The sequence below is a fragment of the Rhincodon typus genome, chromosome 13 (genome assembly GCF_021869965.1).
Source record: "Rhincodon typus isolate 14 chromosome 13, sRhiTyp1.1, whole genome shotgun sequence".
NCBI classification, from domain to species: domain Eukaryota; kingdom Metazoa; phylum Chordata; class Chondrichthyes; order Orectolobiformes; family Rhincodontidae; genus Rhincodon; species Rhincodon typus.
This window is the reverse complement of record NC_063344.1, coordinates 68,146,926-68,173,157: the sequence shown is the minus strand read 5'-3', so window position 1 is coordinate 68,173,157 and position 26,232 is coordinate 68,146,926. Positions and strand designations below refer to the sequence as shown.

General features: G+C 40.0%; 3 protein-coding genes across 5 annotated transcripts in view; 1 reads left to right on the top strand and 2 right to left on the bottom strand.

The window, feature by feature from the left end:
- Window positions 1-2,714, bottom strand: part of pigx (phosphatidylinositol glycan anchor biosynthesis, class X) — a 21,349-nt gene extending 18,635 nt beyond the window's left edge. For both annotated transcript variants that reach the window (XM_020518553.2, XM_048604686.1), the window contains exon 1: window positions 2,611-2,714. In XM_020518553.2, the coding sequence (XP_020374142.1) occupies window positions 2,611-2,668 (58 nt within the window). In that variant the 5' untranslated portion in view covers window positions 2,669-2,714. The remainder of the gene's footprint in view (window positions 1-2,610) is intronic.
- On the top strand, window positions 2,714-9,820 carry cep19 (centrosomal protein 19). Of its 2 annotated transcripts, none has more exons than XM_048604687.1 (3): window positions 2,714-2,830; window positions 6,799-7,041; window positions 8,856-9,820. In XM_048604687.1, exons 2-3 carry the CDS (start codon window positions 6,912-6,914, stop codon window positions 9,218-9,220), a joined length of 495 nt encoding a protein of 164 aa, XP_048460644.1. In that variant the 5' UTR covers window positions 2,714-2,830; window positions 6,799-6,911; the 3' UTR covers window positions 9,221-9,820. The 2 variants fall into 2 exon arrangements, with proteins under 2 accessions (XP_048460644.1, XP_020374140.1); XM_020518551.2 differs by lacking the exon at window positions 2,714-2,830 and adding an exon at window positions 2,893-2,997.
- Window positions 9,821-20,726: 10,906 nt separating this feature from the next.
- LOC109918622 (septin-2) overlaps window positions 20,727-26,232 on the bottom strand; it is a 53,529-nt gene continuing 48,023 nt past the window's right edge. Inside the window, exon 12 of the mRNA XM_048604227.1 lies at window positions 20,727-24,805. The gene's annotated coding sequence lies outside the window, so the exon portion shown is untranslated. The remainder of the gene's footprint in view (window positions 24,806-26,232) is intronic.

Here is a 26,232-nt window from a genome sequence, read left to right as displayed (position 1 = left end):
CTTCGGTCTAGGCCCGAAACGTCAGCCTCTCTGCTCCTATGATGCTGCTTGGCCTGCTGTGTTCATCCAGCCCTGCACCTTGTTGTCTCTATACATGTACAGTTGGCTAAGGAAGGTATACAGTGATGTTCCCCAATTGTTCCCAGAATCAGGATCACATTTTTTTAACCCTGTACCTGAACATACAAGGCATGATTTAAAAGTCTGCAATGACAAAATATTTCATATAAATAGTGAGAAGGATCATGGCAGAATTCAGAAAGATGTTGTGGGCAAAAACATGGCAGATGAAATTTAACAAATGTGAAGTGATGCATTTTAAAATAACAGATGACAGAAATTAACTACAACAATCTTAACTGTTGTGCAGGAACAGAAAGGCCTGAGAAAGGCAAATGTGAGCACTGTGTTCCCCAACTTGAAAGACAAAAATGCTTTCTCTTAAGTAAGTGGTACAAGGGCCCAACATTCTCTGAACTTGAAGCAATAGCACTGCATGTTCCCTAAACCTAGGAGTATTAGGGCTGTGTGTTCCCAGAACCTATTAGGAGTAGCAGCAGCACTGGGTATTTCCTGAACTTGAGAATGTTAGTGCTGCATGTTCTTGTAACTGGTGTGTCAGTGGTTTGTCACTGAATGATGTAATGCATTAAATTGAGGTCAAGATCATTTTTCTTCAAAGGCTAGATTTTGATTTTCAGGAGCTCCTTTTCTCATACTCTATCACCTCTACAGTGATGCAGCCATATATTGTACTAGATGGTACCATTTTAATATGGCAAATTCTTTTCAGATTGCCTTCTTTAAATAAGGTAGCATTGTGATGCCACATTTGTGGGTTACAAGTCCTAGCACCTGGCTGATCAAATCGAATGTTGTGGGGAGGCATGCCACTACCAGATACCTCAAAAAAAAACTAGCTGTCCTCCTTGTATGCCCACATATGGCCTTCCATTAAAAAAAAGGAATGGCATCATTCATTTCAAAGGCTGCTCCCAACAATTTTCAGATCAAAATGGAGTAAAACATGGAGCTTAACTCCTACTGTTTTACTCATTTTCTCCGTTCCAGGGACTTGTGCTTTCTCTGCTGACATGGAAGGACTGCTGCTCCATACGTGACTTGATGGAAAATTTCAGCTGCCCATCAATGAAGATGACAATTTTGAGCTGTGGGCAGGACTTCATCTCCACAAATGACACATAGTTTCAGAAGCTCCAGTGTCAATGCCAGCCTTGAAAACAAAGTGTCAGCAGACGATTGCCTTCACTGGTCAGTACAAATGAGTATGAGTTGGGAAGGCATGTTGTGGCTTCACAGAACATTAGTTAAGCCACTTTTAGAATACTGCATAGAATTCTGGTCAACCTTCTATAGGAAGGATGTTGTTAACCTTGAGAGGATGCAGAAAGGATTTATAAGGATGTTGCCAGGACTGGAGGGAGAAGTTTAATAGGCTGGAGATTTCTCACCCCGGATCATCAGAGGTTGAGGGGTGACCTTGTAGAGATTTATAAAGTTAACAGAGGTATGGATAGGATGAATAGCCAAGGCCTTTTCCCCAGAGTATGGGAGTCAAAAGCTACATGGTATAGCTTTAAAGTGAGATGGGAAAGACTTAAAAGGACCTGAGGGGTAACCTTTTCATGCAGAGGGTGATGCATTATTGGATCAAGCTACCAGAGCACATGGTCGAGGCATGTATAAATACAACATTTAAAAGGCATCTGGATGGGTATATGAATAGGAAGGAACGAGGGATATGGGCCAAATGCTGACAAAGGAGTCCAGGTCAGACTGGGATGTCTAGATTGTCTCGTTGGCACCGAAGAGTTGGTTTCTATGCTGCATGACCCTATAGATCATCCCATCCTCATAAGGGCCAAGCTGAAACAAAAACAGGAAATGCTGGAAATACTAAGGATGTCTGGCAACACCTGCAGAGAGAAAGACACTCCATGTTTCAAGTTAATGACTATTCATCTTTTAACCTTTCATTGGCCAAGAATGTCACCTGTTTTTCCCCTACTAATGCTGCCAAACCTGCTGTGTGTATTTCCAGCAATTTCTGTTTTTGCTGCAGATTTCCAACACCTGCAGTTTTAAATGCCATAACATTCAAAGTTATTGGCGTAGTGCCGGAAAGTGGCGCCGGTGTAGATTTGGTCCAGCTTTGGCGTTACAGACGTGATGGGCCGAAGGGCCTAGTCTGTACTGCATGATTCTACTGGGCTTTTCGCTGAGGGACAAGTTTAATTTTGTGGCAGACTTAACCTTTCCAGAAACAGTTTACTATTGAAGAGGAGGCCAGCAGACAACTTCACTTCACTTGACCCAAGTTCTGAGTTGCATTTCCAGCATTTCTCAGAGATGAGGCGGTGGTAGACAATGTTATTCCCCCAGCTCGGGGATGGGGGCTCAAAGAGGCGTTAGTCTTCCCTGACAACGCCTGAATGCAGTTAGACATCACCGAGAACTGGACTGCCTGCAGCCACGGTGCCACGATCTGTCACTTACTGGGAGTAAATTAGGCTCTTTCTCGATCTCTGCTCATAAACAGCCACCCGCCGTCTCTCCTAGACCCACAGACTACCCTATAATTATTCTTACATGTGACAACAGCGGCACACAGATACCCAACAACGAGCACGGCCCAACACACATCCATAACCGACCAGACCGACACTCGCTTTTAAATTTAGCCCCGGGGTTCCGGCCTAGGACCCAGGCCGCGGCTGTCCTCAGCATTGCCTGAGCGCACAGCCAGTTAATCCTTTCGGTTCACCGTCTCTCCTTGACGGTGGGGCAGCGGGAAACGGAGGGCTAACGGGTATGTCGTTGGTCCGAGTGATTCTTCCGGTCAAAATGGGTGCACGGTGGCAGTAAATTATAGTTCAAAGTCAGGCAGGAGATCAATCAGTCGCAGAAGGGGTCTTTTATCGGCTGGGTTGCCATGGGGATCAGGAGGTTGTCAAGGCCGAGTTTAGCCGCATTCAGGTTGGTTTATAAATTTAAAAAAAAGCAAAATTGAAATATAACTAATGATTAATGAGAGTGTTATAAATCTCTTTACAGATCATTGCTGAGGGAGGGCCTTTGCGGGCTGTAAAGTAATTTGGGATGACCTGTAGTTGATCTTTCCATTTAGTCGGTGACTCCAGATATGAAACTATATTAGTGATTACTGAAAGTTTTACTTGGAACTGATAACATTTAGATTTATATCAGTGATTAATGGGAGTTTTACCAATATTAGTGGGCATTTTATTACTGCCTAATAGCAGTGTAAAGAACGTAAGAAACAGGAGCAGGAGTGGATCATTTAGCCCCTTTAATCTTTTCCATTGGATCATAGCTTATCTGCATCTTTCGTGGTAGCGTCTCATTGCACTCAAATTTTCAAAAATCGACTTCCTCTTTAAATACTTTCTGGGTAGTAGTCTCCACAACTCTCTGGAGTTCAGAATTCCTTCACATCTGTTTTAAATGAGTCTCATCTTATTCTGTAATCACGTTCCCCAGTTAGAGATTCTGCCAGTGAAAGTAAAATTGTATCAATCACTTACTCTCGTTTTTGGATTCCACCATTGTAAAGTTCTGTCCGAACTTTCTTTTCGTACTAAATGCTGTATAAACATCAATATTTTAAAATTAATAAGTATATTGTGATTTAGTCTCGGACAGAAATTATTTAATTTTGCAAGAGTCTTTTAGTCAGTGGTCAAACGTGAGATTTTTGTTTAAACAAAGTAAAGACTGTATACAAGTCAAGACTCTGCCTCAAGAACTATCTCCTTGATCTTAGATCACTTCCGAATGGTGCTTTAAATTACCTTATTTACGTACTTCTATTAACTTGTATTCTATAATAAAGGTACCGCTTAGTGCTGTTTCGCTAGAGAAGGAAATATTAGTAGAGATGATGAAGCTGTGGTTTAGCAGGAAATTCCAGAACCTGGGGCCTGGGTGAACAGGGTGTTTGGAGAGGGTTGTAGATCTAAAGGAGGTTAGAGGTGAGGAAGTGCGGAGGTGTGATGTGATTTAAACGTGAGGATGGCAATTTTAAAATCATGATAACATAGAAAATAAAGTTTTCACCTGTGGTAGGATTCAGAACTAGGTAACATTAATATCTGTAATTGGGGGTCAGTTTAGCAAGTCAGCTGGCCAGTTGGTTTGCGAAGCAGTGTGATGCCAACAGCATGGGTTCAATAGGTTACCATAAAGGACTGTCCTTCTCAACCTCTTCCCCTTGCCTGATGCACAGTGGCCCTCAGGTTAAATAACTACCAGTTGCCTCTCTCTAATGAGAGCAGCCCTATTGTCTGGTAAAACAATGGCGACACAACAACAATAATCTGTGATTAGACCGTGTACCCAATTACAATATGGAGTAGATTAGTTGAATAGTTTAGAAATATTTATGGGAAATATGGAAAGATACATCTGAGAGAAAGAAACTGAAGAATGATGGGGTTAGGTGGAGATAGGTAGGAGGAAGCTAGTAATGAGCATAAACATTGACCAAAGAACTGAAAGGCCTGTTCCTGTGCTTCTCTTTCTATCTGTGTAATTCTGAATTGTTGTGGGATGGGAGCAAATACACATCAGAGGAGCAAGAGTTGATGACTGAATGGGACCCGATGCAGATTAGGATAGCCAGATTTTGAATGAGTTGACATCTGGTGATGATGAAGAGGAGGGTGGCCAAGAAAATATTTGAAGTAGTCAGGTTTGGAGGTGACATGCTTTCAACAGCAAATGCAAACACTGCAGAGGCAGATGATGTTATTGTGTTGGAAAGGTTAGGGAAGGAGAATCAGTTCACATTGTATAAAATACAGAAGGTGCAAACAGTCTAGCTGAAGCTGAGACTGTGATTAGGAATGGGAAGGGCAATACAGGACAGTATGTCATGGGGACCAAAGGTAATGACTTCAGTCTGCCCAATAACTGCAGCCTTTAAATTCAGCTTAGCAGTGACAGTGAGGTTGAATTAATTTACTCCATCACCATCTGTTCTGAGCTAGTCTGGCTGCTTCCATCATATGTACTCCTTTCAGTGATGAATCACTCTTGGCATTGTCTATCCAACATTAATATTAAGAATTATGATAATTAACACTATCATTACAATTAAGATAATATTGGAGTTATAATAGTGATTATTAAGTATTATTAACTTGTCTTTTGATGAAAAAGACACATTCTTTTGAAGATTTTCACCTTTCACTCAATTCACAAGAATTTAGAAGGGAATAGTATTTTAAACTGTATGAGTAGAGTGTTGAATGCTTGATATGATGTTGCCATAGATAATGTACTAGTTAAATGATGACTAACAGTTAATTTGCCAAGCTTTGTATAAATTTAAACCAATCAGGTTGACACTGATTATTCAAGACATTATCCGAGGAAGAGCTAGAAAATATCTGTCCTCTATTTTGTTAAATTGAAGTATGTGCAATATCTGTACGTTTTGTCTGCAAATAACGGGTACCTGTGTTTAACATTTCTAGTGCATGAAAGTGCTCCACTCTGCGAGACCAACTCACGACCTTATATTGTTGATTGTCAGTTAATTCTTAGAACACTCAGTACTGGTTAGCAAATGTTGCCCAGTTACGGGATCAGATTGTCAAATGGAAGAATATCTCCTCAAGACTGATGAACATATATCTTAAATCAAAGTGACAAAACTTCTACTAGCTATGAAAGCCTGCACTTGCTCCATTCCAGTTTTCGAACTGTAACCTTGGAAATGACTATACAGCTAGTTTCAGACAAAAGAGCACCTCTCCTCTGTGTCTTGTATCCAGGATTATTAGGGATTGACCCGAGACATTGTATATACGTGACTTCTGATTGTTTAGGCAAAGTTGCCCTGGGTTCGAGGATAATTGTATTTGAAGATATGGATTTGTTCAGTTTTTAGGTCATTTTGCCTCCAGTTATGTATATTTCTCAGTTATTTATTGACAGGATTTTTTTCCACTTTGGTTTGATGTGAGTATTTCACAGAACTAGCATTTCTCTCAAGTTGCAATGGTAAGAAGGATTTTTTGTTTAGGTTCAAAGTGATTATTCTGGCTGTGAGAATTACCTCAAGGCTATAATTAGTAACAAGAGTAGGTCTTTCAGCCCTAGATGCTTGTTCTGCCCTTCAGTTGTTGATCTACATCTTGACTCTATCCGACTTCCCTGGTTTTCTTGGCATTCTTGACTGACAAAATTCTACCAATCTCAGTTTTGAAATTTTCAATTGTCCCTTAGTCTCAGCTGCTGTATTAGGGGTGTGAGTTCCAGATTTTGACTATCCTGTATGAAGAAATTCTTTTATGACTTTAAACACCACAGTTAGATATTCCTTTCATTTTCTATACTGGAGTGGTGGGGAGGGGAGGGGTCCTAATACTTTTAAAAATTGCTGGAGAAACTCAGCAGGTAGGGCAGCATCTGTGGAAACAAAACAGAGTTAATATTTTGGATTCAGTGTCCCTTCTTCAGAGCACTGGACTCAAAAAGTTAATTCTACTTTCTCTCCACAGTTGCTGACAGACTTGCTGAGTTTCTTCAGCACCTTATTTTTTCAGATGTATAGATGACCTGTTCCAGTTTACTCTCAAGAATTATAGTACACCTGTGTTCAATACTGTTGCTCCTAACTGCCAGGTGTTCTATATACCAGTTCTTAAAAATTTCATGACTGACTCAGACACTTAAATTTAAATTGACTTATTTTTCCCTATACAGGGTTTTCATGTGATTTTTTTTCTTTATTAATATTTTAAAATATAGAGAAAAGTTATTAAAATACCTGGAGCCAGACACAAAGGTTATTGACTGATCACCGACTCTCTGACCTTGTTATGAATTGCCTGCAACCTGAAAGGATCTTCAGCTGAAACGAGATGGCTTACATTCCAAGGAAGTGTGGAGTTAAATTCAAACCACCTGCTATTGTTTTAATCTATGAAGATGAAAATACTAAAAAAACTCGACAGAGGCTAATACCGGTTCGAAACTTCTCCAAATTTTCAGGTAAGGACCTAGTTTGATGTTTATTCTCAAATGGCCCATCTAATATTGTATCAACAATATGGATGCTAATCATAGCAAACAGGGAAACATTGTAATGATCACCTTAACATGGAGTAGAAGTGCACTGTTGCTGATACTTATTCACCATGATTGACTGAAATTTTGATATTTTCCTATTACATCCACTTGGATAATTAAAATAACTACACTAATAAAACATTAATAAAACATACAATATTTTATGTGATATAACTAAAGTACACTAGGTTAAGTCATGAGTTATACATTTTTCCACAGGTGTAGGTAGTGTGGGAACAATTCAAGATAATGTATTTAAACCATACAAATCATGCTGTCACATAACATGAAAGATGTCATTAACATATTTCCATAACACAATGTGGTGACAATCTACATTGACCATATATTGCATTTTGGGCATTGTCTATTGATTGTGAAGTGTTATAAGTCCTACACATTTATTTGAAATGACAAACTTTCAGACCACTGCCTCTTCGTCAGCACTCCGAAAGCTTGTGATGTCAAATAAACCTGTTAGACTATAACCTGTTGTTGTGTGATTTCTGACTTTGTCTACCCTCGTCCAACACCGGCATTTCCACATCGTGAAGTGTTTTAGGCATCCTTGAAGATAAAGGACACCATATGAAAGCAATTTGTTTTTTAAAGTGCTAAACCCATTCAAGATTTACTGTCAGAAGTCTGTCCACAAACAGAACAGTTTGATGAACAATTTCTTCAAAGAACAGTGGGTTCCTTCAATCTCCTAACCAATGTGTCACCATTGAAAACCACTGCAAAGACACAAATTAATAGCTTGTCTCACTCCTCACAGGAAAATCCACAACCAAAGTGTGCATTTGCCCGCGTAGCTGGTATGTCATCTCTGAGCAGAACAGTGTGCTTTATTGTTACTCTCACTTTTCTCCCTTTCCAGACACACACATCCAATTCTCTTAAGTGTGGCCTCTAAATTGGGCTGGGAAATTTTAATGTGAGTGCTTTTAGATAGCAAATCAGGAAAAGTGGATATGTAAGAAAATCAGAGATATTCAAACAGTTGACTAGAGACTAGTGGTAGGAATAAACACTGTATCAGCCATGCATGCAGCTGTCTACAGTTTTTGGATGTCATCCTTATCAGGAAGTGATAGCCTGCTGGCTGTCTTTTCTCTTCAGAAGAGGTTTAGAGGTGACGAAAAAAGGTCTTTAAAATGGTGAAAGAGTTTGGTAGAGTAGATACAGAACAAATGTTTCCTCTTAGAAGCAACAGCAGTGGCCATCAGTGTAAAATAATCACTAAGAAATCCAATCAGAAATTCAGATGAAACCTCTTTACCCAAAGGGTGATAAGAATGTGGAATCTGCTACCGCAGGTATTGATTGAAGTGAAATAATATAGATGTATTTAAGGAGAGAATGGACAAACATTTGAGGGAGAAGGGAACAGAGGGTTATGATGATAAATAAAGAAAGATTGGAGGAGGCCTGAGTTTACCATTATACCAACATGGACTAGATGGTCTTGAATAGCCCATTTCTGTGCCACGTATCCAATGTAAATTGGACAAAAATGAGACTTCTTCACTCAATTCGTTTTCCCTGATTTTTACTGGGATTATATTACACCTTTAATCTAAGCTTTAAATAACTTCAAAGTTATTTTCTCTCTTGTTTAGGTTATATTAAAGTATACTTCAGTTGGTCAACATTGTTAGAAAGTTAAAGATATGGATGAAGCACTGAAAGGTGTGACAGCATTTCTTTTTTCCCATTTTGAAAATTGACTATAGATTGTGGCCAAGCTGCAGAACAGATGAAGAATAACCCTCGGCACCAAGTGTATTTGGATAGAGTGTCACAGCAGCAGCTACAGAAATTGTATCAGCTCCTGAGGGATAGCCTGAATGGCCTGAGTCTTGACCAAAGCCTGGAGACCTTCCTGAGGGAAAACTCCATCAACCCAGAGGAGGACCTCAACAAACTTGATGACAATGAGTTGGCAAAAAAGAAAAAAATCATGGATGAACTGTTCGAAAAGAACCGGAGAAAACCTAGTGACCCAAAGTTTGTTTATGATCTGGAAGTTGATTTCCCTGAGGATGAGCAGATTGAGTCATGTGGCTGGGATGACGAAGATCAAGATGGAGAGTTCTAACTGTGCTTTATTTTCGGAACAGTCTGTGTGCACCTGTGAGTTCAGAAGAATAACCTAGTGGTCAGCTGCCCTTAGCTAACCAATCTATTATTGTAATTACAAATGGCCAAAATGACAACTGCAACACACATGGAATTTTATTGAAACTGATTAAAGGGCATAGGAACACGATGTTATTACTTCACAGTAAGCTGCAGATACTAAATAGAAAACTTTGGAAATCACTTTTGTACTGATTAATATTAAGATGTGGAAGGTAAAACATTATGGCCATTGTACCCAATCACCAAACAATTTGAGTCCCGAAATGTCAAAATGATTATCCATAAATGCAGGATCAAATTCTTCGCTGTTCTACCAACCTGCCAGTTACTGGAAGATTTATTATGGGGACTTTATTTTATTGGCAACTTTTATCATGTTTTCAGAACTGAAATATTTGCTTGCACTCAATTCGTGTGAATTTCAGTGTAATAGTGTTGTAGATTTTCATCCTCACTGCCGAGATAATAAATTGGTGAAATGGATCATATCCATATTATAGTACTGCTCATTACGATTCAGGTGAAGACAAAATAAAACTTCTATTGATTATTTGGATCACTGTGTATGAAAAGCCTATTCTCTAAGGCATTTTGTATTTTTTGTCACACTATGCTTCAGCTCACAGCTAATCCTCAGGTCTGCTCTCCAGTGTTGCCGATTTTCCAGGAAGATGCAGATTCCTTGCACACTTCATGGGTCTTTCTCAAAACATGCTCATTCTTGCAGAGGACACGAAATAATACGTTTAAATGGGGGTGAAAAGAGGAATTCTTCTTTTGAAGACTCCTATTTAGAAAAATAATTCTGGAGTCAAGGGGAGGAAGTACAAGCATGAAGCAGTGTGTTTAAATTGCCCTAATTTTATTTGAGGATTTATTTCAATAAACCATTTAAGATGCAAAGGGTTAGGTACTTTTGCCCATTTAAGACCAGTTTTTTTTTTGTTGTTTCAGATTTAAGTCTCCTGTACTGACCCTTAAGGGCAAAAATGGCTTAGTTTGTGAAAACTTACATTTTAAATTTTGAAAATTCAGAATTGGGTTGTGTAATTTACATACCAGTTCCTTTAAATACGACAAAGTGGAGGTTGGTCAATCTTAAGTCTCATTATTCTTCATTCTCTCCATTTATTTTCTCAATTTCTACTGTCTAAAATTTATAGTAAAATATATTAACTTCTTACTGTTGAGTTACTTTTAGGCTTTTTTGTGTCACAGATTTATAGTCCTCTTTACTTACTCTGAAAAGAGAATGTAATAATTCTGCTATTTTCTAGTTGTAGCATTTTTTTTCTATTTTCCTGTTAGTCATTTTAGTATTTATTAGCAGTATCTGACTTTAATGGGGCCAATATTCCTTTTGGCATGCTCTTTTACTTTACATATAAACACTTTTACTGTTAACTTTGATGTTTAAGACTTTAGTACTGCAAAACAAAAAGACACTTTATCAAAGCTTTTCACCTTGCAATCATGGAATCCCTATACCATTTGTGTTTCTGCTGCATTAGTAGCAGCACCAAACAGCTATCTTCACTGTTGTTTAAACTTTTGAAAAACCATATCTCTCTTGGGTAATCTGAAGTAAACTGAGCACTTTTCAGAACCAAAAGTGACTGCCTTAGGGCCTTTCAGGAGTTTTCGTAACATACAGTAAGGAATGATTTGATCAGGATAGCCACTACCCTGGAGGATGACAATGATGCATTTCAGCATTGGGTTGGCATGATGAAGAAATGGCTCAGGTCCTATACATGAAGCTACCTAAAAGGCCAATCTTAAGGTGCATGGAACTGTAGGAATCCCAATGTATATATTGGTCAGTAAAGTGAGTTTGTGACAGACAGTAGCAGAGAACACCCTCGCTGATTTATCAACAAGGACATTGAAGAAATGGAGCTCATTTCACTTTTCCATTTCAAACCTGAATTTGAGCACAGGATGTAGCCTATTTGCTCGTGCAAGGAAAATTATAACAAACATCCTCTACCTATCAGAAATAAAGCATAGAAGGTTGCGTGTCATTCCATTAAAGATATGTTTCTCAGTGAATCCTACAAAGATATTTGAGAGAACTGGGCCTGGCAGGGGTCCCATGGTAACACCATCTACTTGAACATGCATTGTTTTGTTGAAACTGATCACAACTGTGAAGTTTGCTGAGTTCTTAAGTTCACTGAGTACTGATTCACACGATGGTGGTGAATCTAGATCACCACATGGCGCTGCACTGCAGATATCTATGGCTTCCTTCAGGGATACATTGACAACTAGGCTAATATTGTCAAATAAGCATGTAGGCACTGGAAGTCCTGTACTGTTTTCGCAGCTGTGAAAGAACCCTTCACTATTTAAGTAGAAACTTGAGCAAGACTGGTTGTAGTAATTCACCCAGCCATTTGGCCAATTCAAGTTGAACAGAACAGACATCACATATTGTGTGTCTTGGGCAGCCTGTACATACACAGACACCATGAACAGTGAGGCTGAACCCTATTGTATTTATCACCAGGCAGTTCGTTGCTCTCACACAAGTCCTACTAATGCTTTATCTTTTAGATTACTTTCAAGTAATACTAACTGACCGGTCCAGTTAATAAGTCACACTTGTTAAAGCTGACTATTCCAGCCCCTTTGTCAGGTTTACTAATATTTATGTCTAGGTTCGGCTTAAAGCCTCGCAACTCTGCCAGATTTGCACACTGTATGAATATATGCGTGTGCCAGATCAGATAGGAGTGATGCCTTCATGCCATCTTCAGTGGACCCTGGTTTGAGGCAGGGGAGTTAAGAGTAAAGGAATCCAAATGGAGCAACATCTCTTCCTGTTTGTTGTAGGAAAAAGGCACACCAAAAATAAAGCTACGCACAAGGTCAAACTCCTCTCTTGTAGAAAACATACGGTCAAAGAGATTTACCACATTTAATGGCATTATTAATTGTGTTGCCGAACTACTTCCCCTTGAGTAACTATGGTGCAAGTGCAAAAGAGTATGTGCAAGTGTTAGGTGACAACCATTCACTGGTGAATTTCTTAGGGTAACGCCATAACCAAAGTCAATCTGCCCAGTAGAAAATTTTAACAAAGTTTGGCAGTTTACTATCAATGTAAATTAATGGGTGCATGCTCTCTGGCAAAACCTTTACCAGAACCCACTTGACAAGCAATCTAAATTCTCCCCTCATGCAGTATAAAATGTTGCTTTTCCCTTTGAACTGTCATTCTTACAAATTGTCTTGGTCAATGCTCGATTCTACCCTACTAAATTTTTATGTCCTTGTTTTTTTTTTGTAACTCAAGAATTTTTTGTTACCCCCCCCTTATTGTTTTAATAGCTCATTGCATTTTTGCAAGTCTTTCTATTATGTCAGAGGATTTATTGAGTCGTATCGAGTCCTACAGCACGGAGACAGCCCCTTCAGCCCAAACTTGTCCATGCCGACCAAAATGTCCATCCACGCCAACCCCATTTCCCAACATTTGGCCCATATCCTTCTAAACCTTTCCTATCCACATATTCATCCAAATGCCTTTTAAATTTTATTAATGTGCCCGCCTCAACCACTCCACTGGCAGCTCATTCCATATGCGTACCCTCTGTGTAAAAAAGTTGCCCCTCAGGTTACAATGTATTCTTTCCCCTCTTACCCTAAACTGATACCCTCTAGTCCGCAATTCGCCAACCCAGGGAAAAAGAATGAGTGCATTCACCCTATCCATGTCTTTCATTTATTCGAGAATAGCTCAGCCAGTTTACTTCACAACCCTCTGCCTTATCCAAAACATAGCTTCTTGATTTTTGTTTCTTCCTAATTACAAATTGAATTAAATGCTGGTCACCATTTGCAAGATCATCACTGACAGTCAGATCGAGAAACAAACCAAAATTAGACAACAATCAAAATTTAGATGATGAGCAAGCTGCAACTTTTTCTGACTGCTGAATGTTTACCAGTCATTATATAATTCTCATACATATCCCTTTACCAACAAATATACCACTGTCATACATTAAAAATCTGCCAGATTGAACAGGGGGGAGATCATCATAGAATCCCTATGGTGTAGAGACAGGGCCTTTGGCCCAACAAGTCCACACTGACCCTCAGAGCAACCCAGCTAGACCCACCCAATCTACACATCCCTGAACGCTATAGGGCAATTTAGCATGGCCAAACCACCTAGCCTGCACATCTTTGGACCGTGGGAGGAAACCCGAGCACCCGGAGGAAACCCACACAGACATGGGGAGAATGTACAAACTCCACACAGACAGTTGCCCGGGCGTGGAATGGAACCCAGGTCCCTGGCGAGTAAGGCAGCACTGCTAACCACTGTGCCACCCCAGATAAGTACCATGATCTCATAGGTGGTGCAAGAGTTCGTGGCAGATGAGAGGGGACCAGTTATTTGGGGTTGGTTCTTGCAATTACTGTGGGCAATGAACTGGGAGAAGCCAACAGTTGCAGAAGGAATTGGGTAGCCAAGATTCAAGCTCGAGTTGGGGAGCAAACCCGATCTGGAGAATGTTGGTATTTGACCGAGAAGCCTGAATACACAACATTGGTGGTAATCACCCCAGGACCTTTTGGGAGTTTGAGCTTTGCATAATTCCAGAGGAGGGAATTAAAAGTTTCCAGACCTCCAAGTTCATGCCTTGAGGGTCTTGCAATTTTAGGGATGGAGTTTAGCAGTTGCAGAGATGGTGATTACAACCTTTAAGTCATCAGGAAAATTAAGTCAGGTAATAGGTTAATGTTGACACCCTGTTTGTAAGGCACAAGCTGAATTCACAAACCGTTAAATATCTTAGTAAGTATTAGCAACTAAAGTTTTATTAGTTTCCGCAGTGAAGTTGATTATTTGTATCTGTGAAACATGGAACATGCAATCTTATGAATTAGCAGCAATAGGCCAATCAGCCCTTCAATCCTGCTCTGCCATTTGATTGGATCACAGTTGATCTGATTATGTCCTCAATTTTCCCACCTGCTTCCAAATATAGATTCTTGGCTAACAAAAGTTTGAGCAGCAAAGTGGCTTGGTGGTTACTACTGTGCCTCACAGTGCCAGGGACCCACGGTCAATCCCAGCCTTGGGTGACTGCCAGTGTGGAATTTGCATGTTCTCTCTGTGCCTGCATGGGTTTCCACCAGAAGCTCTGGTTTCCTCCCACAGTCCAAAGATGTGCAGGTTAGGTGGATTGGCCATGGTAAATTGTCCATAATATCCAGGGATAGGTGGATTAGCCATGGGGATAGGGTAAAGGGTGGTGGCTAGGTCTGGGTGGGATTCTGTTTGGAGGGTTGGCCCAGACTCAATGGGCCAAATGGCCTCTTCCTCCACTGTAGGAACTCTATGAGTCAAACTCAGCCTTAAAAGGCTGTACCTCCATTATTCTCTGGGGAAGAACATTCTACTGGCTTACAATCCTCAGAAAAAAAAAATTCATTTGTTTCTCACCATAAGATGTAGGGAGCAAAAGTAGGTCATTCAGCCTGATTGCCCCACAAGTCAATGAGATCATGGCTGATCCCATTCCTAAACTCCACATTCCTGCCTTATCCCCATAACCCTCAATTCCCTAACCATCAAAAAAAGTCTCTCTCAGCCTTGAATATTCTCTATGACTTAGCCTCAAAAGTCCTCTGTGGTAAAGAATTCCACAGACTCACAACCAGACAGGAAAATCTTCCCATCTCTGTCTTCAAGATATGATGCCTTATTCTGAAATTATGCCCCTTGGTTCTAGATTCTCCCACAAGGTGAAACAACTTTTCCACATTTACCCTCTAAATAAACATGTCATGCTTCCTAAAAATTCTGTATGACTTAATAAGATTGGAATGTAGAAGGATGAGAGACAATGAGTACAGGTTCGATCTACTCAACCTTTCCTCATAAGGCCCTCCATACTTAGTATTAGCCCAGTGAAGCTTCTCTGAACTGCCTCCAACGGCAGTACATCTTTCCTTAACAAGGGGACCAAAACCATTCATGTGGAGACGTATTTGTAATCATCCTTTCAACATCCACCCTGTCAAGTCCCATAGAGTCACAGAGATGTACCTCACAGAAACAGCCCCTTCGGTCCAACTCATCCATGCCAACCAGATATCCTAAATTAATCTAGACCCATTTACCAGCATTTGGCCCATATTCTCTAAAACCTTTCTACTCATCTATTTATTTTAAAACAGTTATTTCACAGGATATGGGCAACACTGGCTAGGTCAGCATTTATTGCCCAACCCTAATTGTCCCTGAAGATGATGATGAGCTAACTATTTGAACCGCTACACATTTTAGTAGGATAAATCAAGATAGGACTTATACACCTAATGGTAGAGTCCTGGGGAATGCAGGTTCATAGTTCCTCGAAAACAGAGTTGCAGGTAGACAGGGTAGTGAAGGCAGCATTTGGTGCACCTGCCTTTATTGGTCAGTGCATTGAGCATAGGAGTTTGGAGGTCATGTTACAGCTATACAGGAATTGGTTAGGCCACTTTTGGAACACTGCTTTCAATTCTGGCCACCCAGCTATATGAAAGATGGTAAACTTGAAAAGGTGCAGAAAAGATTTACAAGGATGTTGCCAATACTGGAGGATTTGCGCTATAGGGAGAGGCTGAATAGGCTGGGGATATTTTCACTGGAGTGGAGACTGAGGGGGTAACCTTATGGAGTTTTATAAAATCATCTGTGGGACTAGTTCAGTTTAGGAAATCTGGTTGGTTTGGATGAGTTGAGCCAAAGGGCCTGTTTCCTTGCTGAAAGACTAACACCCGAGTGCTGCTGATTGTGTCCCCACACAGAAGCCTTGAACTGTTCGCACCACTAACATATGGATTCCTCCACATCACCAATCGATTTCTATATTTATGCATGCAGCTGTAATTCAGGCTAAGAAATATATTGAAAGCTTTATAAGTGGAGGGCACAGACAGCCATAACTAGAAGGACTGAATGATGTGCATCTATCTAGATAGGGTTAAGCTGAGGGAAAAAGGAAGAACTAAAATGAGTTGGTAAATTATTGGAAAGATGAAAACGTGCAAGTGCCATGTTTCACGTAGGAACAACTGATGTGCAAAACTCCAATCTTCCAAGAGTCAAAAAATATTTTGAACCATAGAATCCCTATAGTGTGGAAGCAAACCATTCAGCCCAACGAGTCCACATCGACCATCTGAAGAGCCACCCCACTACCGTATCCCTGTAACACTGCATTTGCCATGCCTAATCCACCTAGACTACACATCTTTGGACTTTGGGAGGAAACCCACGCAGACACAGGGAGAATGTGCAAACTCGACAAAGACAGTCACCCGAGGGTGGAATTGAACCAGAGTCCGTACTGCTATAAGGCAACAATGATAACGACTGAGGACAGCAACATCAGGTGTGTACTTCCATTGGTACTTGCTGAAACCAACTGGATGTATCAAGACTTATCTGGAAAGACACAGAAAGGATTGTATTCCTTCAACATGGAGACTTCTGGCAGTTATTTAATGCCATTGATAATAGTCACAAATCTTATTTTGTGGTGTGATCTCACATCGACGACATCATCGGTGCTATTTTCCCCTCCTGTCCAGAGCTGGAAAAGTTTCTGTTTTGCTTCCAATTTCCACCCAGCTCTCACCTTCACCTGAGCCATCTTGACATGTTTCCATTTCTCAGGATGGGCTGGCCACCAATATCTATACAAATGCATTAACTCCCACAGTTACCTTGACTATACATCATCACACCCCGCTTCTTGCGAAGACACTCTTTCATCTTCCCAGTTTCTGTCATATCTGTTCCAATGGAGTTAACTTGTACAAGGGGGCCTCCAAAATGTCCACCTTCATCCTCAAACAAGGATTCCCTACCACCCAGTGTAGGACATGGCCCACAGCTGTATCTGACTCACCTTCTAACCTTCAACTCTCATCCATCTTCCCTCCCCAACAGTGATAAGGTCCCCCAGTCCTCACTTACTTACCACCAGCGTCAAAATCCATAGGATTATTAGCTACCATTTCTGCCACCTCTAGCAGGATGCCACCACCAGACGTATTCCTCTCTCCTCCCCTGTTAGCCTTCCACTAGAACTGTTGTCTCTGGGACATCCTGGTCCACTCCTCCATTCCCGACATCCCATACACCCATGGTACCTTCCCATGCAAACGCAGAATGTTTGACACCTTCCTAGTTACTTCCCCGCTCTTTACTATCCAAAACCCCAGACACATCTTCCAGGTAAAGTGGTGATTTACCTGCATTTCACATAATCTAGTCTACATTATTTGCTGCTCACAATGTGGGCTCCTCCACTGGGAAGATGAAAGGCAGACTTGATGACCACTTTGTGGAACACCTACCTCCCGTCTACAAAATGACCCTGAGCTTCCGATTGCCTGCCACTTTAACACATCACTGTTCCCCGCCCAACATCTGTGTCTCAGGCTTGCTGCAGTGCTCCAGTGAAGCCCAGCACAAGCTGGAGGAACAGCATTTCATTTTCCACTTGGGGACTCTGCAGCCTTTGGGGCTCAATATTTAGTTCAATAATTCATGACCTGAGCACCTTTCCCCATGTTCTTACCACAGCACCCACATACCAGGCCTTATTGCAGGAGCTACTACCACACAATTGCATTGTCAGCTACCAATGGTCCCAAGTAGCAGTTAGTGATTCCCCCAGGCTGATCTTTACCCATTCTTTGTCTGCTCAACTGTTGATATCTCTCTCTAGGAGCCAGCTCTGTGCTAACTGGGTCAGCGTCTTGTACTTTGCATGTGTAAATAAAGGGCGACTTCATGACAGGATACTGGTCTTTGTGGAGTTATTTCATGTACTAATCTCTTCCTTGCTACAATCATGGATGTACAAAGAACAAAGAAAATTACAGTACAGGAACAGGCCCTTCAGCCCTCCAAGCCTGCACCGACATGTTGCCCGTCACAACTAAAACCCCCTACCCTTCCAGGACCGTATCCCTGTATTCCCATCCTACTCATATATTTGTCAAGATGCTCTTTAAAAGTCACTGTAGTATCTGCTTTCACAACCTCCCCTGGCAGCAAGTTCCAGGCACCTACCACCCTGTGTAAAATATTTGCCTCGTACATCACCTGTAAATCTTGCCCCTCACACCTTAAACCTATGCCCCCTACTAACTGACTCTTCCACCCTGGAAAAAAGCTTCTGACTGTCCAGTCTGTCCATGCCCTTCATAATCTTGTAGACCTCTATCAGGTCACTCCTCAACCCCCATCGTTCCAGAGAGAACAACCTAAGTTTCTCCAACCTCTCCTCATAGCCAATGCCCTCTGTACCAGGCAATATCCTGGTAAATCTTTTCTGTACCCTCTCCAAAGCCACCACATCCTTCTGGTAGTGTGGCAACCAGAATTGAACGCAGTATTCCAAATGTGGAGGTGCCGGTATTGGACAAGGTCAAAAATCACAAGACACCAGGTTATAGTCCAACCGGTTAATTTGAAGACACAAGCTTTCAGAGTCTCGCTTCTTCATAAGGTGTCAATGAGACAGGTGGCATCAGACACAGAATATAGAAGCAAAAGATCAAAGGGTCATTGAACCAATACGAAAGTGTTTAAACAGCCATCTTTGGTTTGTTCATCAGTTATAAAGGATTAATGTGCAAATTTCAGAATTTCTTTGACATCACTGCCCCAAGACAACTAAAGGTTTTATCAATTTCTACAGTATACCAGAAGTGACATCCCAGGTCAGACAATGCACCTTAGGTGTGAGGCCTTGTTTAAGAATCTGGCTGTGTATCAACTTGGAGTCAGACTTTATTTCCAAAGTAGGAATTTATAAAATGCCACATTGACTGCCTGCAAATTGTGTTTTTTTGAACAAAATAGAATGTATCTGCAATTGTAAATCTGTAAATGCAAATTCACCCCATAGATTTATGTATCTGGGGGCACACGGAGACAGAGACAAAGCGAGAGAGAGAGCACGAGAGCGCAAGTGCCAGTGCAAGCCAGCCAGAGCGAGGGAGAGAGAGTGAGCGTCTGTGAGCAAGCGAGGTTACTGTAGTACAACAGGAACCCAAGATCCTGGTTGAGGCAGTCCTCATGAATGCCACCTCTCTCACTGACACCTGAAAAAGCAGCGAGACTCTGAAAGCTAGTGTCTTCAAATGAACTTGTTGGATTATAACCTAGTATCGTGTTTTTTGACCTTAGCTACAATCACTTCTAAAGAAGGGTCACCAAACCAAAAATGTTGGGAACTTTGCTCTCCACAGATGCTGCCAGACCTGCTTAATTTCCCCAGCAATTTCTGTTTTTGTTTCCATTCAAAACAAAGTTCACCTTGTCTAATACTAAATCAACATTCAAAGATGATAAGGCACAATTGGAAAAATGAATGGTAACAAAACACTTATTATGGAATTATACTACTGATGAGCATGATATGGTTGCGAAGAATGGTACTCATAGTAGCATAATTAAAAGTTCAGCATAGAACAGAGTAATACAGATAGAGTTAGGTAGGTTGTCTGCAACCTATGTGACTTGGAGACTTCAACTTGTAGGATGAATTGATTGGGGACTTGAAGTGAAGGCCAAAAAAAAAAAAATCAAATTCAATGAAGTTAGGGATTACCTGATATCCTACAAGATCCCTTCATAACATGAAAAACGGTCACCAGCAGCACACTTGGCTTGGGTGTTTAGCAATACATCTTAATAAGCTGAAAGCTTGAATAGAATGGGAAAATGCTGGGCCTGCTCATTGAGTTAGGCACCAAAAGGTTCCATGGTGCAATGCCAAACGCAATGGTACTGTTTTCAATGGTAAATGGTACAAGAAACAAAAAAGTGGTCGAGAAGATATGATTGTTTAGACAGCTATACTGCCAAAGAAAAGCAAATAAACCAAGACAGACAATAAAATCATAATGCTGAGTCCAGAAGGCAGTTTTAATTTCAACAATTAGATCAATCTCAGCCCAACTATTTTAATTTCTCAATTTATTTTGCATTCAGATTAATGCAATTCTGACATTGAAACCTCCTCTGGACAGATTTTGTTTCACTTGCCCCATTTCCACTTCCCTTGGTTGTGCATTATGAAATCTTGCCAATAATTTCAGTGGCCTCATCTTTCCCTTTATTGTCTTTCCCATCCAATCACAAAAGCGAAAGCAAAGGGAAAAGAAAATTGAAATGAAGTGGGTAAGAAGATTTATCAAATTTGACCACCTTCACAGCCTCTCACCTCAAAGGGAATAATTCTGCATTACAAGCAGTTTGTGTTAGTTAGGCTCAGCATTGTGTACATTGCTCTGAGGATATATGAAGTGTGTGAGGCAGTGGCATGATAAACTGCAAGATCCCCTTGTCAGTGATTTTGGGAAATAAGGAATGAGACCAAGTCCTAATTATTTTAGTGTAGGTTAATTAAAAGAAAAGACAAGACAACTTATTTGGGTGTTTTGTGCAAGTTTATTGTGACATTTTAATGAACAAGAATATACATGTAATGACATTGTTAAACTTACCAGTCAGGCAGGATTGTTTCATTGGTACTGCCTTAACTTCAGTATATCAACAGATAGTTGACCTACAGGCTAAATCAGGCAATACTCTGACAGAATCCAGCATGACTTCCACATCTATCAGAGAATTCATATATTGCATTGGAGCACAATACTGAAATGGTTAACAGTTCCAAAATAGCTTCTGAAATCCAAGACTTCAAAAACACGTGAAAGTAACACAGACAGTCAATATTTTGGCAGTAAAAAAGCTTGACAACTTGGTAACTTGATGCCTAAATGAATCACTGGTACTCCAATCAGGATGGAAAGTTACAAATCAGAAAAATACACAACTCTTCCAGAATTATCCAGAAACAGTTTGCATAATTGGGGGAACTGTAGCTCCCCTCAATGACCTCAGATTTCCCCTCTTCTAAAATCAATATTAAACCAAAATACAAACAGTCTGAATTTTTAGCAATTTTTCACTGAAATTAGAAGTCAAGGGAACATATGCATTAGTATTAGAAATTACTCCAGTGATAGGAACCAAACAAGTTCGTGCCTTTTTCTTGTTGCAGTCTCAAAATAGGCTGGCATCATATTTCTAAGGCAACATGTACCATACACTCTAGCATCAGGAATAAAAGCTTCAATGTAAAACAGTTTAATTATTAGTTGAGTACATAAATGACTTTTTCCTCCCTACTGTCCCATTTTTCAAAGCTCATTTAGAAAGTGATATTAAATTATGACATTTCACCAAGGCAGTTGGCCAACTCTACAACTACATTGTCGTTTGTTTAATATTTTAAGTTCAAAATTGTGAAAACTACAACAAAATCACATTTCCAGTACTCATTTGTACACCAGTTTACAAATCTGAGCCAATGTGAAAACTAAATGCAGACAACAGTAATTGGCTGTGCAACCTTACTACTATGACTTATATACTCCTGTGATAGCGAGAAACTTCTTGGATTCACAGTATATTAATGTTCGGTATCAGACATTTCTACAAGAGTGGGTGGATGTATGTGACATTATAACATAGCAAAGAACTAATTACACTAGGTCAAGGAACAACATATTCACATTTTGGAACAGGCCCTTTTTCACCAATTACAGAATTTGCCAATTAAATAAAAACAATGGCTTTCGTGTCAAGCAAGTATTTAAAGAAAAAATACAGACCTAAGCATATGCAACTGTAAGTACAAAGAATGTTTATGGAGGCCTAGGGAGCTGTGACGTCTGAAATGAATTCACTATGGCCCAAAGCACACTACTCATTTCTTGCAGGGATAGACTCGTGCATCTCATTACAAGAACCTTAAGTTGTCAGACGTTTGAGATGGAAGACTAATTCTTACTTCAGCAACTAAAATACCTTCATGCCAATCCACATCCAACTCCAATGCGATCATCACAACCTGTCAATCATCCAAATCTCTTCAACTGCTTTCATTCCACTAGCACCCACTCCTCCAAATATTGTAATATTCAGTCCATCCATATGTCTGCACTGACAGCTATCCAAACTGCCTTTGCATTTTATCATGCCCTCAGATTTGGAAAGGGTTTTTCTTCAGTTAGCTCACTGATTAGTAAATCCAAAGTCTGATAAAACTAGCAACTTTGAGTTATACTCAGACTGGGAATGGAAATAGGGATTTAGATTCAGACTTTACAGCAACTTTCCTCAATCAAAGGCTGCATGTCTTCATTTATATAGCCCACAGAAGAAAAAACCCTGCTACTATTGGTCTAACCAAAGGAAATGAATTTAGTTGGCTATTTTTTTTTTGAGACAGAGATTTAAAACATTAGGACCTTGTAACGAGAATCCAGCTCCTCCAAAATTACAGGTATAAGAGCCATGAAAGCAATTCACAAACCAAATGTGCAAGAATAAGCATAAACTGTACATTTGCAGTATTACAATAGCATATTAAGAACCTTCAGGGTGTGAAAATGCAACATCCTATTTCTTCTGCTACATTCATTGAGGCAGCATTTTTTTTTGAAATGCCCAGTTCTTGAAAAAATGTATTTGGAGGTGTTCAACAAACTAAACTTCCAGACAATAAATTCAAAAACAGTAAGTACAAAGTAATCTCTCACCACCATTGAACAACAGGAAAATTAAAAGCACGAGCTCTGACCCAAGTCTGAACAATTGGCAAGGAATTTACTTCATTCGGATTTTTTGTCAATAATGACAGTTTTCTTTGTAAAACGTTTAAGGTCTCTGACATTTCTGTACTTGTGCAAGCTGGATACACTATAACCAATCACACCAATAACCAGTTAGGAAGCTAGTTCAAAGCCTATCAAAAGCAAAGGCAATCATTATAGCAGAGCAGAAGGAAGCAAATAGCCATGTTCCATTCAAAAACCACAGTAACATTTTAATATAGCCTGTGATGAATCTGGTGTGAGTACAAGGACAGATTGCAGATTGCAGATTTTTGAAGTGGGTATTTCAGTCAGGCCATAGACAGGTTTCTTATGGGACTGAAAATGAAATAACTGAAGCTATTTAATACAAGTAGCACCAGGTCTTGTGTGTGCAGTTTCCCAGTAAAAGTCAAGATAAAGTGACGATAGGGCTACTCTCCCATTAGAGCACAACAGCCTCAGGTAAAGGGGAAGAGGTTGAGGAGGAGAGTCCTTCATGGTAACCTCAGCTGGTGTGGGAGTTTATCCCACACTGTTGGCGTCACTCTATCACAGACCAGCCATCCAGTCGATGCACTAGCTGACACCAAAGTAGTAAATGAGTGAAGGATCAGGTCAAATGGTGACAATGCACTGAAGACATTACAACAGCATTGTTTGTTATTGCATAGTCTAGCAGCATATATATTGCACCATTTCTACAGGACATAAAAACATTTTACTGAATGAAGGTACAAAGAGTTAAATAAAATAAAATATAATATGCTGGAGAATTCTGTGGATTATTTATCCTTAAGTATCATAAGGTAAACAAACCTCTTTTCCAGCTATTCAAAAGGTTCTACCTAATTTAGTGTCCATGTTAAAAAAAGGACAATTTTCATAGGTACACATATCTTATAAAAGAAGCAGCTTATGAGAAGACAACATTGGCTTGTGGGAAACAGGAGCAATTACAAAATGCCACCATCTGCCTCCTTCCATGAAGGTAGGACATACTTTTTTACCCTCCCACCACTCCCCAAATAAGGCAATTTGGAATTATACAAGGGCAACTCAACATAAGGTTCTCTGCCAAGAGACATCTAGATTCACGGTCACGAGCCAACACCATTAAAAAGAGCAAGCTTGTCAAATCACTGTCTGCCAAGTAGAATCATAGGCCTATCCCTTAGCAAGAAGCACTCGCAGCAAAGGAACAAGTCATCAACTAAAAAGAAGGGCATCAAACTAGACTTTCATTAAATCCTTGTACTTGAGGAATAACTTAGTTCTAAGCCCCAAGAGGAGAGATACTATTGTGCAGAACACAATAGAGAAAAGAAAGCATGCAGTAACTGTTTCGACATACAGTAATCTGATCCATCACCACAAGAGTATTAAACATTAAGGTCCAGAGACAAAGCACACAATCTGCATCTTTCTGCAGTAGACAATGGATCAGCAATACCTTATTCATCTCTCCACACCTTCCCCACCTTGCACATTAAACCAGATTGTATTATTTAATAGAATAGGCTACAGTTCCTTTATAAGCAAATGTTTTCCCAATAATAGTGGCTTTTGCACCCTTAACCAGTGTTGTTAATACTTCATACTAAAAAGCTACAACTTCATGGGTACAAAAATTAACAAAGAAAAGTGTAATGGAAGATCATCACAGTACAATATATAAAAAAGAGAAACTACCACAGTTTTAAAAATTGGCAAAAATAAGGGTACAAAACATTACAATACTGCATTGTGAACTAAACATTAAAATAGCTGTCAACACTGGCTACCATTATTATCCACGCTCTAAATCCCTCTCCACCTCTGCTTCAAGGTGATCTTCAATCTTTGTCTGTAACAGATTGTGATAAAAGGATTGTATATTAGTAGTGGCAACCACAAGACCTATTAAGACATAAAAATGTAGGAGAAAGAAACAATACGGCCCATCGAGTCTGCTCTGCATTCAATGAGATCATGAGTGAAATTATTATCCTCAACTCCAATTTCCTGCCTTTCCCTATAATCCTGGATTCCCTTAATGATTCAGAGTGTGACACTTAAGCTTTGGAATTCTTTACTCCAGGGGCTTTTAAAGGTTGGATTATTAAGAATATTCACAGATTTACTGTTCTGTTTTAAATTGGTGACCCATTATTCTGACATTATACCTTCTGGACCAAAACTCTCCCACAAGGGGAAATAACCTTTCTGTATCCATCTCCGTCAAGCCCCTTAAGAATCTTGCATTTCAGTAAAGTCACCTCATCTAATTCCCAATGAATACAAACCAAAACTATTCAATCTCTCATTAAAAATCCCTCCAAATCGAGGATCAATGGAGTGAGCTTTTTCTGGATGGCCTCCAATATATTTCCTTCCAACTGTGGTCTGACCTGTGCCTTTTATAATTTCAAAAAGACCTCCCTATTTTTATACTCCAATCCCTTTGAAATAAAGGGCAACATTCACTTGCGTTCCTTATTACCTGAACAGTTTTGAGATGTGCTTATTAGGATCTCCCAAATCCCTCAGTACTGCAGTGTTCTGCACTCTAATGGATATCCTGGATGTCTACTGGCAATGAATTATCAAAGAACTAGATCCTACATTTGGTCTTCTCTTCCAGTTCCAAGATCTGAGGCACTGAACCTTACAGACTTAGGAGACAGCAAATTTAAAAGTTCACTGAAATACAGGAATAGACTACGAAATCTGCCCCAGCGGCAGATATGGCTTTAACAGCTGAGGCTATACTGAAATCCATCTCTACCTTTCCTCAAATCCTTCATAGAATCTAGTTCTAACAACATCTTATTCACTTTTCACAGTTCTGACTTTAGCTTGGTGTCACATTTTATACATTGTACAACAGACTCCTTCAGGAATTGGATTTACTAGTGTTTTAAAACAATGGAAAAGCTGATGTTCAGATTTTATTCTTTTAACATGGTCTGGGTTGTTGAAAGTTGTTTTTAAAAACATACTATCCTTTAAATGTCATTAATGTAGGAACCTTGACTCCACTAGTCCGAGGTTTTATACTGGAAAGTAGACTGAGGCAATATTCCTCTCTATATGGCTGAAATTTCAACACACTGCGCTCTTTTTATGCTGAAATGCAAGTGTATTCCCGGAAGTTTTCGGACACTAAATCAGGGCTTCCCAAAGTGGGGTTGGCATCCAAAGTGGGGATACAAACTCAAGGCCATGAAGGAGCTTTGCCCTCTTTCCTTCCACTTGCACAGACCTTCTCATCCAGTCACCTACTCTCGTGCA